Source organism: Hordeum vulgare, chromosome 6H (genome assembly GCF_904849725.1).
Source record: "Hordeum vulgare subsp. vulgare chromosome 6H, MorexV3_pseudomolecules_assembly, whole genome shotgun sequence".
NCBI classification, from domain to species: domain Eukaryota; kingdom Viridiplantae; phylum Streptophyta; class Magnoliopsida; order Poales; family Poaceae; genus Hordeum; species Hordeum vulgare.
Window position 1 is genome coordinate 553,814,166 of NC_058523.1, and position 16,412 is coordinate 553,830,577.

A 16,412-nucleotide genomic window follows, 5' to 3' on the forward strand; every position below is an offset into this window, starting at 1 on the left:
ATCTCCGGACCGGAGAGATGACAATAACTCTTCAAGATGTTTCCACGATCACCGCACTTTCGATCGAAGGGAAGCCTCTTTGTATGAACACTGATTTCGAGGGATGGCGGCAACAAATGGAGGCCCTTATTGGTATGTCGCCTCTAGAGCCGGGGGTAGAAGATGGAGGGAAGAAAGATAGAGTCCCGGCCGGTGCTCCTTTCACTTGGATTGCCGCCAACTTTGCTCATTGTCCTCAGGACGCAAATGACGAAGTGATCGAGACGTATGCCCGCGTGTACATGTGGTATGTCATCTCTAGGACTATCTTCGCTGACGGCATTGGCAAGAATGCTCCATGAATGTGGCTGAAGGCATTGACTGTTTTTGATAACAAGTTTAGTTGGGGCTCGACCGCACTGGAGATGGAGTTGGAAAGCCTATAAGCGATGAACTCGGAGGTGAGTTGTCTATGGCTTTGCGACGAAAGGGCACCATCAACCCTCTTTGCCTCGACACGTGTGAGGCATACAACTGACAATGTTCCATCCTGGCCCTCCTTTCCATGGTCTTTCACGGACAATCCAAGGGCACCCTCTATCCTCACATGCAACCGTGTAACGCAGCTTCATGTTTTAATGAACAACTTTGTGTGGCCTATAATGCGTAACAGAATATTCATCCAACCACATCATCAGTTTAAGGAATGTTTGGAACTTTGACCCCGGCAAAATAATATTCTTCCCATGTTTGTCCCGATGAGAAGGTGGCCTAACTCCAAACAACATGCCTTCGCCTTCGTTAACCACGGCTTCATCCGCAAGGCTAAGATCCTCGAACAATGGTGTCCGGTGATCCCACTTTAATACCTTCGTGAATGCTTCAGCCTCCTTTGCCGTGAACCCTTCCTCATCAACTTCTTCATCGGGACCCTCATCGTCAGACTCAGATGCATAGCCACGTGAGTACGGAATAGAATGGTCCATTGTCTCTAGCAAATTATATTTGTTCAAATCACCAAGATTGTTGTCATGAAGAACAGTACCATCATTCTCATCATCATCGTGCTCATCATTAGCCTCTAGCAATGGTTCATGTTGGACACAAGAAAGAGGTTCAATGTTGGCCTCTTCGTTGATGGGTGGAGGACTAGCTTCAATAATCGGAGAGGCAACCCGATTCAAATCCAACTGCAAGTTAGGAACATTTGTTTTGATGGCAAATAACTCTAGAGCCTTGTCTAGTGATTCGACCACCGTATCCTTGTATGCAAGCCAACGTTGCTCGGAGTTGACACGCATGGTCTTCCAACGAATGTGCATTCCGAATCCCATATCATGCCTAACATCAAACTCAACTACATCACTAGGGTCCATCCAATTCAAATCCTTTCGGACTTGTTCCAACAATTCAACATAGCTAGGACACAAATCGAACACCATGCTAAGCTCATCCGTGTCCGGATCAATATTGCCTTTTAAAAAGGCATCCTTGTCCACGTGATGAACATAAACACATGTTCTTCCCATCCCTAAACAACAAAACATACAATATTTTTTATAAGCAATCATACAACTACAATATGTACTTACTAAAAATAAATCCTATTCCTAACTTCCAAACATCCATAACACTAACCCTAACCCTAACCCTATCATAACCCTAACACAACCAAACATCCATAATCCTAACCCTAGCCTAACCCTAAAACAACCATAATGCAAACATCCAAACAACCCTAATCCTAACCCCATCATACCCCTTATCCTAACATACAAACAAATACAACAATATCATATACATCCCACATTTAATGAAAAATAGGGTTTCCTCAAATTTGCAACAAAATGACCACAAAAGATTTTTGTTTGGATGAGAATGAGGGGATAGGTGGGGATTAACTTAGGAGAGTGATTGGACAACAAATGTCCGGTCCAAACCTTCAGATTTGATGATTTGGAGAAGGATTTGAAGAAGGGCCCGTGGCTGGGAGAGGGAGATGGGGGAGGGGAATGAGGAGGGGGTGGGGAAGGGGGGCTGGCCCGTGGCTGTATAAGTCAATGTGTGGCGCCTAAGCGTTTGGCGCCACACATTACAATGTGCGACGCCTGAGGCTTATGCGTCACACTGCCTGGGGATGGGCCCTCTCTACCAGGTGGTCGGGGCGTGTGGCGCCGGCGGCTTAGGCGTCACACAGTGTAGTGTGGCGCCTAGGTGTCGGACGCCACACAAAAGGGTCAGACGAGTGAAATATTTCGCGTTAGGGTTCACTTTAAGAGTTCTTTCGTCTGAGGGGTCATTTTGTCAATTTTGCCATTTTTTCACACGTCCGCCTTGTCGTCCTTCACTGGCGTATCTGTCGCCGAAGGAAACAAGCGGTGTTCGTTTCTGCGACACGTCGGCCGTGGACGCCCACGGGGACAGCGGGTACCGCCTGCTCATGGTCAATGGCTATATACTCGCGCACCGAAGAGTCGACGTCCACCGACGAGAGCATCACCTAGGAATTGTATCCTGGGTGCTTGTTCTTCTCCTTGGTTGGTGTTCCCTGTGGGAGAGGAATGCTGAAGCTGACTTAATTGCATAAAACCATCACATTTGCGGCTTGGTTTGTAGAATGTGGTGATTTGTGCTTTTAAGAAGCTCGAAGATTTTGCAAAATCCACTGCTGTAGTGCGTCCTGTACAAAAAAAAAAAGACTTTCATTCTGGTGTATTTTCACTTTCATTCTGGTGTACTTTGAAGCTCTGGAGATGATTTATTGCTGTCAATTTTTGCAAGAAACAGCTTTCAGTGCACTGGAAGGGGGGCTACAGTTTTTCTTTACATAATAAATACTCCCTCTTATTGAGAGCCTTGGCTGAGTAGTTGGACATGCGGTTGTGCAGCCCAACGACCCGAGTTCAATTCCTAGAATTGATAGGTGATGCACACGTTTTTTTCCTATTTATTAAGGATCAAGCTTGGCGGGTGATGAAACCACTCATCAAAAATATCTAATTTTTTTTGAGAACCATGTTTATCTTGGTACTCATACTAAAATTGTCGTATGCGTTCCTAGTTGGTGCAGAGGTCGGGAAGTAAAAAACTCTCTCATTTAAAAAAATGACCGACTAGCCGACATCCCGTGACGCGCCAAAGCTCCTGTGCGGCGCCGCCGCGCCGCACCAAGACGTCCCCGCTTTCCTCGAATGGTTCCCTCACAACACTCTCTGTCGCCGCCGACTGCGACAACGTCGGGACAAAGCCCGACCAACCGTGTTATGTTTACATTATTAAATTTATTTATTCCAGCCCCTTCAGCCCACCCAAGAATTCTTGATGTGAAGTGTGAGGAAAATTTGTTTGCACATTAGTTCACATTGTGAAGTGTTTGTTACAGCATGTTGTGATTGTTATATGTCCTTGATTATCTATTTTCTGAAGTTTCTTGATTGTTTATATTAATGTGTGTGCTATATGTGTAACCACTTTTTGTAGGAAACAACAATAGACGGAAGTCGGAGGCACAAATGAAGACCAACGAGAAAAAGAAATAGCTAATGACGAGGAAGATCACTCTCATGCTTTATCTTTTTTGTCTTTTGGGTGGGACTTAGGTGTGGAGAAACAAACATGGTGATCACTCTGAAAGGAAAAAGACATCGGAGTTTGTGAACAAGTTTTTAAAATTTTAAGGAAAGATATATTAGTTCAATGCATGGTAGGAAAGTTCAATCAATGTTTGTAAATAAATAAGCTAAGTATGCACTTAGATAAAAAGAGAAGGAAGAATAACTTTTATCTTGTTAGTCGGTTATGAGAAATAAGATATGTGTGAATAAAAAATAAAACTAGCAGAGAAGGATGAGACAAAACAATTAAACTCAAGCCATATTATTATATAATCCCGGTGACAACGTACGGGCATTCAACTACTTCCTCCGTACCTAAATATAAGTCTTTTAAAATATTTCATTAGATGTCTACATACGGAGTAAAATGAATGAATCTATACTCTAAGGTACGTCTATATACATCCGTATGTAGTTCGTTAGTTGAACCTCTGGAAAACGGCGGAACGGAACGGAAAAATGAGTTTTGTTGAAGAAAAGACGTGAAAGTCGGGGCACAGAGGAAAGTGCGGGCAAAGGTTAGGGTTGGAGACCGGAATGGATCCCCATTCTCTCTATCTCCCCCGACGCCGCCGTCTCGACTCGCCGCCCCCCAAATCCTCGACCGGAGACAAATCTCCTCCCTGTCAATGGTCGCCACCAGATCCTCCTCCTCCTCCTCCTCCAGGAGGATTTGGAGGAGGAGCACCAGCAGCCGCATCGGCGGCAACAAGAGCGACACCAGCAGCCGCATCGGCGGCAACAAGAGCCGCATCGGCGGCAACAAGAGCGACACCAGCAGCCGCATCAGCGACGCCATCAGCCGCATCAGCAGCATGCGCATCACGGGCCGCAGCCGCAGCCGCAGCCGCAGCCGTAGCGTCAACATCGAGCCACAGATCTACGGGCCGACCAACTTCGAGGACGACGAGCTCGTGCTCAGCAGCGACGAGATTTCCAAGTTGCAGTCGGAGCTTCGCGCCAAGATCACCAGCTGCTACGCCCAGGTGAAGCTCCGCGGGCTCGTCGACGCCGGCTTCTGCTTCGGCCTCCTCAGCCCAGTCTCAAACATCGTCGCCGGCGTCCTCATCGCCGAGTCCGTCCAGGTCGACCCCGGCCACAAAGAGGAGGAGGAGGAGTCTATCCCGCCGCTGCGTAAACCAGACCGGATGGCGGACATGAACCGGCGCTCGTTCCACGGCCTCGTCGTCTTCCTGACGGCCCTCTTCCCCCACCTCACTAACTCCATGGCGATATGGTATCTCAATGAATCCCAGCTGGATCCCCTCGTCGCCGCCCACCTCATCATCAAGCGCCGCCGGATGAGATTCGGTTTTGCGTCCGACACCACCATGGCCGCCATGGAAAAGGCCCTCAGATGTGCCGCGGCTGCCGCCCAGCACCCCAATCCAGAGCAGTTCGCGCTAGGCTGGAAGTTGCTCTCAAATTTTCTAAACAAGGTCGACATCGTGCTGTCAGACCCCTATGCCACCTCCGATCCCTTTGCGTCCATTGCCGTCATACAAATTCTGCTCGACAAGCCTCGGCCCTCAGTTTTTAGCCTGGAGAAATCGTGGGACCTTGCCTCTACTCGCTTCGGCAAGCAGAGTCCAGACCTCTACTCAGTCTTAGGAGGGAACAAGGGCAAGCACAACAGTGTGCTCAATGTGTTTCCTGAGAGGGCAGCCGTTTGGCGTATGCTTCTTACCACCATCCATGGATACTACCTGAAGGCACTTGCCAGGCTGCCCAAGGACAAGCTCCGCTCTTGCTACCACCACAGCTTGCTTCAGGCCGGCCACTGCTATGGTCCGTTGGATCCTGTCAACAATATCATCGTCAATACCATCTGGTATAGCCGAGCCTACCCTCTAAGAAAAAATGTTGAGCTAGATGCTATCAGCACCAGAGGCCTTCTGCGAATTGCTGTCCGATCCTTATATGGTCTTGTCTCCTTTCTGTGCACCCGCTATGCCACACACCTCACGCCTGATGAAGCCATTCAGCGACTGCAAGACGTTGGGGCTGATCTCCGATTTGCTGATCCCAACTTCCTTGATGATGATAGGAATGAAGATGCTATCGTATCTGCCACTATCGAAAAAGCCTATGCTGCTGCGGCTGCTGCCGCGCTACACCCTGAGCCTCATGATCAGATAATGCTTTTCAGGCCGTGTAATTCAATGTTGCGGATGGCCTCAGAACGCCTCAAAGATGATGCCATGCTCTCCCCTGAGAATGCTGACCACCTCTCTGAATCCTTGATGTATTCCTGCATGTTATCGGAACACCAGCAGCAGCCAGAAGCAAAGATCAATGTCCTAGACTGGTGGGCCTACGCAAGGGTGAAACAACGGATAAACAAATTCTGGGACCAGCATGCTAGACTTGTCATAATGGTGACATCTGCAATGGACTTATACAACCAGCAACCTGGGGTTGGTTTCTTCTCTTTTAGACTTGCTCTCTCTGCCAAATTATTTGTGTTTCCTGTTAACCTTTCTTTTGTCTTACTGGTTGAAGGTACCCAAGTACAAGCTTCATGTTATCTGCGGTGTCAATGAGCATGTTGATGGCCCTGTGCGCAGGGGGCCTGGCAAAGGCTGGTACCGTTGCTCCCACATCAACTTCCTTGCTACCCATTCTGCGGGTACACCTCCAATGCTCTTCTTTGCTGAATGTCCCAACGATGGCACCAAGGTGCGCTTGTGCTGTCCTGTGAGCGTGACACCTCCAGGCACTGGTATGTTGCTGTTTTGCTCTTGTTAATGTTTTCCATTTCCATCAATCAGATATATAGTTCCCTGTCTTTTGTTAAGCTGATAACTTAAGTACCAATTTTCTCCCATTCTTTGTCTTGCGTCGATAAATTGCTTTGTAATGTCCAAACAACCCAGTAAAGTCTGAGAAACCAGAAATTGTGTATATAGAGATTTGTACGCTGTGAGTAATGATTTCATTCTACAATATAAATGGAAGAGTCATCCGGGCAAATTATTCAAGACAGGAGATAGAAGTTGAAGAAAACATATCAACAAAATACCAAAAGACAAGATTTATGGCCACAAATTGCACCTTTTCTATATCCATATGCCAAAGCCTCTAGAGACTAGAGGTTTAAAACAGGGAAAACCAAATATCGGAATAGCAGACGCTCGGTTCAGCTGTCAAGTTCAGTACTAGCAGATAATTTAAAAGGTGAAACTAAATTTTAAAACATATCTTCGTATGATGTGGTCTCATTGGGATATCTGTAAGACAACAAAAATCTTAGGTTTTATTTCACTCTGAAGTCAGACCAACACTACTGGCTGCACCGTATGTGAACTTTTTCTAGAAAGGTCAATTTCAAATCCATACCTGCTTCCACAATTTTGGAAACTGCAATTTGATGGCATTCTTGCATCACATTTGCGCCTCCTTTGAGAAGGCCATCAATCACTGTATTATTGTACATATTATAGGCATTTAGGAGGTACGACTGCATGTGCTAAAGCATAAATTGAGTGGTTTGTCATCATGCAGATGAAGTTTTGTTATGTGTTAAGTCCACATGCTTTTAGCTCATCCTATGCAAAGCCTGAGGCTCCTGCTTCTTAATCAGTACACCAAGGATCTATTTTAAGATACATTTTGGAGCAGCAGTGCTATCATTCTAACCCAGGCCATCGAAATATAGATCCCATGAAACAGATTGTGTGGCAAGCCCGAAATGTGAGTTAAGCTTTCAACAAAGAAGAAGAGCTACAAGTGGAACAGCTTCTTCTATTCCTTACTGGCCTCCAGCCCTCTGCTATACCCCCTTCATTCCTTATTTATTGGAAAAAACAATTTCAACAGCTTAAGTTAGTACTTTGTTGTCTATTCTCTATTGACTGGAAGTACTCATTCCCAACTACTAAGTGCACAAAGTTAGTAAGTACTCATGATGGATAAGATTTGAATGAACTCGTGATTAAGCATCATCAAGTAATCCCAGACAAATATTTTTGAATCGTGTGAAGCTGGTCTTCACTGTGAGTTTTGTTCTCCACCAGAGCAATACTCCCTCCTTCCATGTATGTAAGTCCACTTAATCTTGTCTTAGATTTGACCATATTTATTATAGGAAAAATATTAACATGTACACTACCAAATCAATATCAAAATGTTAGCATGTACACTACTAAATCAATATCACTAGATCTATCATGACATATGCTTTGAAAATGAATGTGTTTATTAGGTAATGTGTACTTCTATAATTTTCTCTAGAAACACGCCTCACCTCCCTACGTCGCTGCAATTAACACCATGAATTGCTAATTACCAAAAAAAGATGGGATCAAGAATAAATGTGTGATGTGCTCCAATCCCTTATAAATAACTAATATTTGTTGATGTCAAAAAAATATCTGTTGATGAATAGATTAGTAAATTTCAGTTCACTCTACCATCCAAAGCTAACTATAAAAAGATGACGTCTTTGTATGTTTGCATGGCAGAAGAAACACGTTGCATGTACTGTGAGTACCATGGTAGTAGGATTGCACACCCAACAAGGGAGAGTTTCCGTGGGCGCGACATCGAGTTTGAGAAGATGCTATGCGGAGAAGGGGTGTATTCACAGTCATTCAACAACAATGGGATCATCGCACACAGCCGTGTGGCAAGTGGCTGTGTAGGTCCTGTGATTGACGACTACATCTATGGCGATTACCGGCTTAACGATACACCTATAAAGGCAGAGGACTTTGTACGCATGTCAGATGCTAATGTGACCTTTGACTGATTGAAGAGCTCGTGCCAATGCAAGCAGCATATGTGACTGGAAATGGTTTATGTCTAGTATGCTAGAGAAGGCCGCTTCCATTGATTAACTAATGTCATGCCAAATACTTGTAAACCTTGTATTTGCATGAGTCATGGTGATTAGTAAGTAGATGGATGACTCGTGATTGTTGGCCATACTTATGACTCAAAGATTATGGGCCAGGCTGTTGCATATCTGTCTCAAAAATGGTGGTTCTACGTAATTTGCTCCCACCTAGGGTTGGGCGTTTGGTTTATTTGGTCCTTCATAATTTCAGTTTTGAAGAAATGGGAACCAAAATAATCACTCAAAATTTACAAAGCGAACCATATTAACCAAAATTATATGGTTTGGTTTATTTGGTCTTTCATAATTTCAGTTTTGAAGAAATGGGAACCAAAATAATCACTCAAAATTTACAATGTGAACCATATTAACCAAAATATATCGGTTAGGTTTAGGTTTGTTGGGTTAACTGAAAAAACAAGTAGATGCACCCAACAGTACAAGTGTAGTAACTCATCAGCATTGATTTGCATTGTACAAAATGCATAAAATAATCACAAGAGCCAGCAACCTATCAATCACTGGTTAATTCGTTCAGGCAAACTAGTGAACATAGTAAAGTGTCAAATCACATGGAACATGGCATTTATTGTTTACAGGAGAATATGTGTAATGCCTTTAATCTGAGAACATCTTATGCACTAAACGTTACACTAATTAGTATTCCCTTGATAAACTAATATAAAAGCGTTTATATCATTATTTTAGTTATCTAAACACTCTTATATTAGTTTACAGAGGGAGTAGTTCTGTTCCAAAATAAATGATTTAATTTTATACTAACTTTACCGTACTTACTTTAGTATAAAGTTATTACAAATTCAGTCACTTAATTTGGGACGGAGGGAGTAGTTACTTCCATGACCAAAAGGCATGCATACTTACTTTTAGCCATACAAATATTACTTCCTCTGTCACAGTTTAGAAGATACAGTTAAAATTAAGTGTATTTTCACAATAGACAAAGTTTAGGACGCATTGTATTTACTTCGTTGTATTACTTCTACATGCATACGTAGTGTGAATGCTATTTTTTAACCCATTTCACAGTCAATCAATAACCACCTAGGTTCTAAAGAATTTTTAAACACGTCTTTTAAACCGTGGCGGGGAAGTATAACTAGTTCTTGCTGGTAGAATACAGCTATTTACTTTGTTTACAAATGAATACATCCATTGACTCATACGTTGCATGCAAACTATAATACTCCCTCCGTCCCTGTGTATAAATCAACTTACGAAAACCAATTAATCTCAAAATACTTAGATGCGGTGCATTAGCTTTCACCTTGTTTCTTGTTTTTGACATGAATAAAGAATCAACCAATAAAAGACGTGTGACCTGTATATTTTTAATAACTTGATACTAACTAGCACGACATGTAATGGACAACTCATTGCATGAAATGATATTAATTAGCATTTATTTTTCTCGTTTTACTTTCCATCTTGGTCACGGTGCACATCTTAAGATGACTTACACACCGGGACAGAGGGAGTATAATGGTCTAAGCAGTATAACACAGGTTGTCGTACATATTGGTTAATTCAGTTTATACGGTTTTTGAGTGTTGAGTAAGCTTGATTGTTTAGGAAACATAGATAGACTAGGATTTGTTCCTGTCTTGACTTTTACTTCTATATATATGCCCATGAGGCTCAAGCAATACAACAATTATTCCATCAATTCCTCTATTTCCTTTCAACTTGGTATGTGCCGCAAGTTTCTTGACCTAGCCGTCGCCACCGCTTTCGCCCCGTGGGCCGTCCACGGGGCGGTCCGCCTCCATGACCGCCGCCAAGGGCCGTGTCGCCCGTACCTATGTGTAACGACTAAGATGCGGCCCTTTTCTATTTTGGGGGCGAGGCCTCAAAAGGGAAAGGGGCGCATCTAAACGTTTCACAAGCGAGATAATCATAACATTACATAACTGAAAGAGTGACAAGTAGGGCATACACTTGCTATCTGATAAGAGTATAGCATTAAGCTTACAGACAAACATTATTCAGAGCATAGTTTAGTCCCGCTACGGACAACATGAAACAAATAAAACTATGACATCCCGCATGCTGGCCCCACGATCACGACCACGGCCTCAGTCCTTCGGATAGTTCACGTACAGTCTGCCAGAGTCCTCATCGAACTCCCACTTTAGCTGGCTGTCATCAGTATCTCCTGCGTCAGGCGTACCTGTACCCGTTGGTGTTTGTAGTAATCCGTGAGCCACGGGGACTCAGCAATCGAATGACCTTGGTATCAAATCTAGCCAAGTTATTAGGTGAGGAAGGTTAAGTGTATGGGTTTGCAGCAACCTAAGCATATAGGGTGGCTATCTTACGATGATCAGAGTAACATATGGTGGTCTACGCGAGCGATCGAAGACTAGGTTGATCACTAAGTGATCCTGAACACCTACTTACGTCAGACATAACCCCACAGTGTTCTCGATCAGAGAAAAATCTCTGAAAGAGACAGTCACGGTTACGCACACAGTTGGTAGTTTTATTAGAGTTACTTTAAGTTGTCTAGAACCGGATGTTAACAAAATATCCACACTTGCCACATAACCGCGGGCACGACTTTCCGAAAGATTAAACCCCGCAGGGGTGCTCCAACTAGTCCATAACAAACTGCCACGGGCCGCAAAGTAATCCTCTATCACGAAACTCGTGATCTCGTCGGATTCCTTAGAGGAAAACCTCAACTTTGAGGAGACCCAAAGTGTCACGCCCAAGATGCGACCCTATCCTCAATTTGGCACGAGGGCCTCGTCAGGGATAGAAGCGCATCTCGTCGTGTCGCAAGAATGTATATCGTTACAAGTACATGTACTGAAAAGAAGAGTTATATATATAGAATTGGCTTACACTCGCCACAAGCTACATCAGAGTCAGAGCAGTACAATACATAAACATCATGAAGAAGAGTAGGGTCCGACTACGGACGAAAACAAACGAGAAAAGAAGAACGACGTCCATCCTTGCTATCCCAGGCTGCCGGCCTGGAACCCATCCTAGATCAATGAAGAAGAAGAAGAGGCAACTCCAAATGAACAATCAACGCGCTCGCGTCAAGTAACCTTTACATGTACCTGCAACTGGTGTTGTAGTAATCTGTGAGCCACAGAGGACTTAACAATCTCATTTTCAAAGATATCAAGACTAGCAAAGCTTAATGGGCGAGGTAAGGTTAAGTGGTGAGGTTGCAGCAGCGGCTAAGCATATATTTGGTGGCTAAACTTATGAGTACAAGAATAGGAGGGGGGTGAACTACTCACAATGGACGTAAACTACTAATGATCAAATGAATGATCCTAAACACCTACCTACGTCACACATAACCCCACCGTGTCCTCGATCGGAGAAGGAACCCACGAAAGAGATAGTCACGGTTACGCACACAGTTGGCATATTTTAATTAAGTTAACTTCAAGTTATCTAGAACCAGTGTTAAGCAAAGTTTCCACGTTGCCACATAACCGCGTGCACGGCTTTCCGAAAAGATTTAACCCTACAGGGGTGCTCCAACTAGTCCATCACAAATTACCACAAGCCGCATAGAAATCCTCGATCACGAAGCTCGCGATTTCGTCGGACTCCTTAGTGGAAAACCTGAGCTCTGAGATTACCCAAAGCATCACCGGAATCCCGATGCACAAGATATCTCGTCAAAGGTAAAACTAATCCAGCAAGGCCGCCCGACGTGTCGACGATCCCGATAGGAGTCGCGTATCTCGTTCTCAGGACACGACGGATGAGCTAGACGTCGGGATCGCTAAACCTCTAGGTGACCAGAGGGGCGCCGGACATCGCTCAGGTGGGACCAACACTCATGAGGAGCACTGGCCCGGGGGTTGATTAATTATCCTCGGGGTCCGGAAAGTCCCTATGCAATTTTATTAGGTTATTAAGCAAATGTAGTACCAAAGTTGGGCCTTGCTAGACCAGCTTTAATCTAAAACGAATTATCAAGGGGGTCCCCATAACAACCCCGATCGTGTTAGGAGCCCTCAATTATGGAACATAACACCGATAGCCGAAACTAAGGGGGCAAATGTGGAACAAAACACCAGGCTAGAAAGGCCGAGCCTTCCACCTTTTACCAAGTATATAGGTCCATTAAATTAAATAGCATTTAATAGGGTGATATGACAAGGAACCCATGTTTTCACATGGAAGCAACTGCACCTGCAACTAACAACGCTAACACAGGGTTAAGCAAGCGGTAACATAGCCGATCAGTGGTTTGGTAGGTTGTGAACAGTTGAAGGTTTCATGGCATTGTTGAGAGGCTCATATATAACCTGTGGTAGGCAACGAGACGTAAACGGTAGAAACGGTAAAACTAGCATGGCAATGATAGTAATGGTATCTGGGTAAATGGTCATCTTGCCTGAGATCCCGCTTGGAAGAAGAATGACTCCGTGAAGCAGACGAACCGATGTAGTCGAACGGGTCCTCACTTTGTGACACGCTTGCGGAACTCTATCGAGACGGAGGAAACCGGAAACAATCATCAACACAGATATACACCACACGATGCAAGACACATATGATGCATGAACGGTCTAATGCAAGGTATGACAATCACAACAATCAAACACTACATATTAAGTGAAGCTCGATATGCAACGAGTTGCATATCAACGAAACTCCACGTTTAATTAGTTAGTTCACTCTCGTTCAGGTACACGGCTATATTAAATATTGTTAAACATGGCACGAGGGTGAAGCACAAATTAATCTACCTAGCTAGGCATTTTAAATGAGACCGGAAACGACATATAGCATCTCCGAAATGACCCCACGTGTTAAATCTTAATTCTGTCCAAATTTGTCCTAATCACATTTTAGGTTTGTTAAACGGAAAAACAAAGTGGTTCACGTGATTCTACTCGTCGTTCTGCTCCATTTACATATATGGCACGTCTCCAACGGAGCTAGGGACAAATAGTGTGTCTATCTAGTTCACAGAACTAGCTTAAGTTAACCAGCAATTCAAATGAACCTCATAGGAAAACAAAATGCACACAACAGATACCATGAGATGTGGGAATCGAACCCTGGACCTTATTGATTACTACCGAGCGCGCTGACCAATGGGGTGCAAGCAGACATCGATGCAAAAAGGGGTTTCCGCAAGATGAACCATATCCCGAGCCGAGCCTGACGAAACTGAAACTGTCGAAACAACATCTGTGTTGCCAGGCCGACAACACAACAGCACTGGGGCGAGGCACTTAGGCGAAGCCAGAGGTAGAGGATGTCGTGGGGCTCCTTTGGGACAAGCACCGGAGTCCAGATCCGGCCGAGGAGGGACCGTTCCGGCCAGCCGACGAGCTCCTCCTGGTGGAGACGCCAAGGCCACGGTTGATTCCCTGCGAGAGGAAACAAGAGAGAGAGAGAGGGTGAGAACTGATACGTCTCCATCGTATCTACTTTTCCAAACTCTTTTGCCCTTGTTTTGGACTCTAATTTGCATGAATTGAATGGAACTAACCTGGACTGACGCTGTTTTCAGCAGAATTGCCTTGGTGTTATTTTTGTGCAGAAATCAAAGTTCTCCAAACGTCCTGAAAATTTACGGGGAGCATTTTTGGAAAATATGAAAAATACCTACGCCAAGTTCCACATGAGGGGGTGGCCAGTAGGCCACAAACCCTGCCTCCGCCACCCCTGTTGAGGAACGTCGCATGGGAAACAAAAAATTTCCTACGCGCACGAAGACCTATCATGGTGATGTCCATCGACGAGAGGGGATGAGTGATCTACGTACCCTTGTAGACCGTACAGGAGAAGCGTTAGTGAACGCGGTTGATGTAGTGGAACGTCCTCACGTCCCTCGATCCGCCCCGCGAACAATCCCGTGATCAGTCCCACGATCTAGTACCGAACGGACGGCACCTCCGCGTTCAGCACACGTACAGCTCGACGATGATCTCGGCCTTCTTGATCCAGCAAGAGAGACGGAGAGGTAGAAGAGTTCTCCGGCAGCGTGACGGCGCTCCGGAGGTTGGTGATGACTTTGCCTCAGCAGGGCTCCGCCCGAGCTCCGTAGAAACGCGATCTAGAGGAAAAACCGTGGAGGTATGTGGTCGGGCTGTCGTGGAAAAGTCGTCTCAAATCAGCCCTAAAACCTCCGTATATATAGGTGGGAGAGGGGGGGGGCCTTGCCTTGGGGCTCAAGGAGCCCCAAGGGGTTCGGCCGAGCCAAGGGGGGAAGGTCTCCCCCCCCAAACCGAGTTGGACTTGGTTTGGTGGGTGGGAGTCCTTCCTTCCCTTTCCACCTCCTCCTTTTTTCCCTTTCTCTTTGATTTTTCTTCCAATGCGCATATGGCCCTTTTGGGCTGTCCCACCAGCCCACTAAGGGTTGGTGTGCCACCCTCAAGGCCTATGGGCTTCCCCGGGGTGGGTTGCCCCCCCTGGTGAACTCCCGGAACCCATTCGTCATTCCCGGTACATTACCGGTAACTCCAAAAACCTTTCGGTAATCAAATGAGGTCATCCTATATATCAATCTTCATTTCCGGACCATTCCGGAAACCCTCGTGACGTCCGTGATCTCATCCGGGACTCCGAACAACATTCGGTAACCAACCATATAACTCAAATACGCATAAAACAACGTCGAACCTTAAGTGTGCAGACCCCGCGGGTTCGAGAACTATGTAGACATGACCCGAGAGACTCCTCGGTCAATATCCAATAGCGGGACCTGGATGCCCATATTGGATCCTACATATTCTACGAAGATCTTATCGTTTGAACCTCAGTGCCAAGGATTCATATAATCCCGTATGTCATTCCCTTTGTCCTTCGGTATGTTACTTGCCCGAGATTCGATCGTCAGTATCCGCATACCTATTTCAATCTCGTTTACCGGCAAGTCTCTTTACTCGTTCCGTAACACAAGATCCCGCAACTTACACTAAGTCACATTGCTTGCAAGGCTTGTGTGTGATGTTGTATTACCGAGTGGGCCCCGAGATACCTCTCCGTCACACGGAGTGACAAATCCTAGTTTCGATCCATACTAACTCAACGAACACCTTCGGAGATACCTGTAGAGCATCTTTATAGTCACCCAGTTACGTTGCGACGTTTGATACACAGAAAGTATTCCTCCGGTGTCAGTGAGTTATATGATCTCATGGTCATAGGAACAAATACTTGACACGCAGAAAACAGTAGCAACAAAATGACACGATCAACATGCTACGTCTATTAGTTTGAGTCTAGTCCATCACATGATTCTCCTAATGATGTGATCCCGTTATCAAGTGACAACACTTGCCTATGGTCAGGAAACCTTGACCATCTTTGATCAACGAGCTAGTCAACTAGAGGCTTACTAGGGACAGTGTTTTGTCTATGTATCCACACATGCACTGTGTTTCCAATCAATACAAGTATAGCATGGATAATAAACGATTATCATGAACAAAGAAATATAATAATAACTAATTTATTATTGCCTCTAGGGCATATTTCCAACAGTCTCCCACTTGCACTAGAGTCAATAATCTAGTTCACATCACCATGTGATTCCAACGAATCCAACACCCATATAATTATGGGGTCTGACCACGTCTTGCTCGTGAGAGAGGTTTTAGTCAACGTTTCTGAAACTTTCAGATCCGTGTGTTCTTTACAAATCTTTATGTCATCTTATAGATGCTGCTACTACGTGCTATTCGGAAATGCTCCAAATATCTACTCTACGATACGAATCCGTTTCACTACTCATAGTTATTCGGATTAGTGTCAAAGCTTGCATCGACGTAACCCTTTACGACGAACTCTTTAACCACCTCCATAATCGAGAAAAATTCCTTAGTCTATTTAGTTACTGAGGATAACCTTGACCGCTGATCAGTGATTCAATCCTGGATCACTTTGTGTACCTCTTAACAGACTTGCTGCAAGGCACACATCAGGTGCGGTACTCAGCATGGCATACTTTAGAGTCTACGGCTAAGGCA

The 16,412-nt window shown here is 44.9% G+C and overlaps 1 protein-coding gene across 3 annotated transcripts; it reads left to right on the top strand.

The window, feature by feature from the left end:
* The first annotated feature begins 4,078 nt into the window (after positions 1-4,078).
* On the top strand, positions 4,079-8,587 carry LOC123401678. 3 transcript variants are annotated; one of them, XM_045095527.1, is made up of 4 exons: positions 4,081-4,285; positions 4,340-6,010; positions 6,096-6,315; positions 8,057-8,587. In XM_045095527.1, the coding sequence occupies exons 1-4, from the start codon at positions 4,223-4,225 to the stop codon at positions 8,341-8,343; spliced, it is 2,241 nt and encodes a 746-aa protein (XP_044951462.1). In that variant the 5' UTR covers positions 4,081-4,222; the 3' UTR covers positions 8,344-8,587. The 3 variants fall into 3 exon arrangements, with proteins under 3 accessions (XP_044951461.1, XP_044951460.1, XP_044951462.1); XM_045095526.1 differs by having other exon boundaries at positions 4,079-6,010; positions 8,060-8,587; XM_045095525.1 differs by having other exon boundaries at positions 4,080-6,010.
* The last annotated feature ends 7,825 nt before the right edge of the window (positions 8,588-16,412 follow it).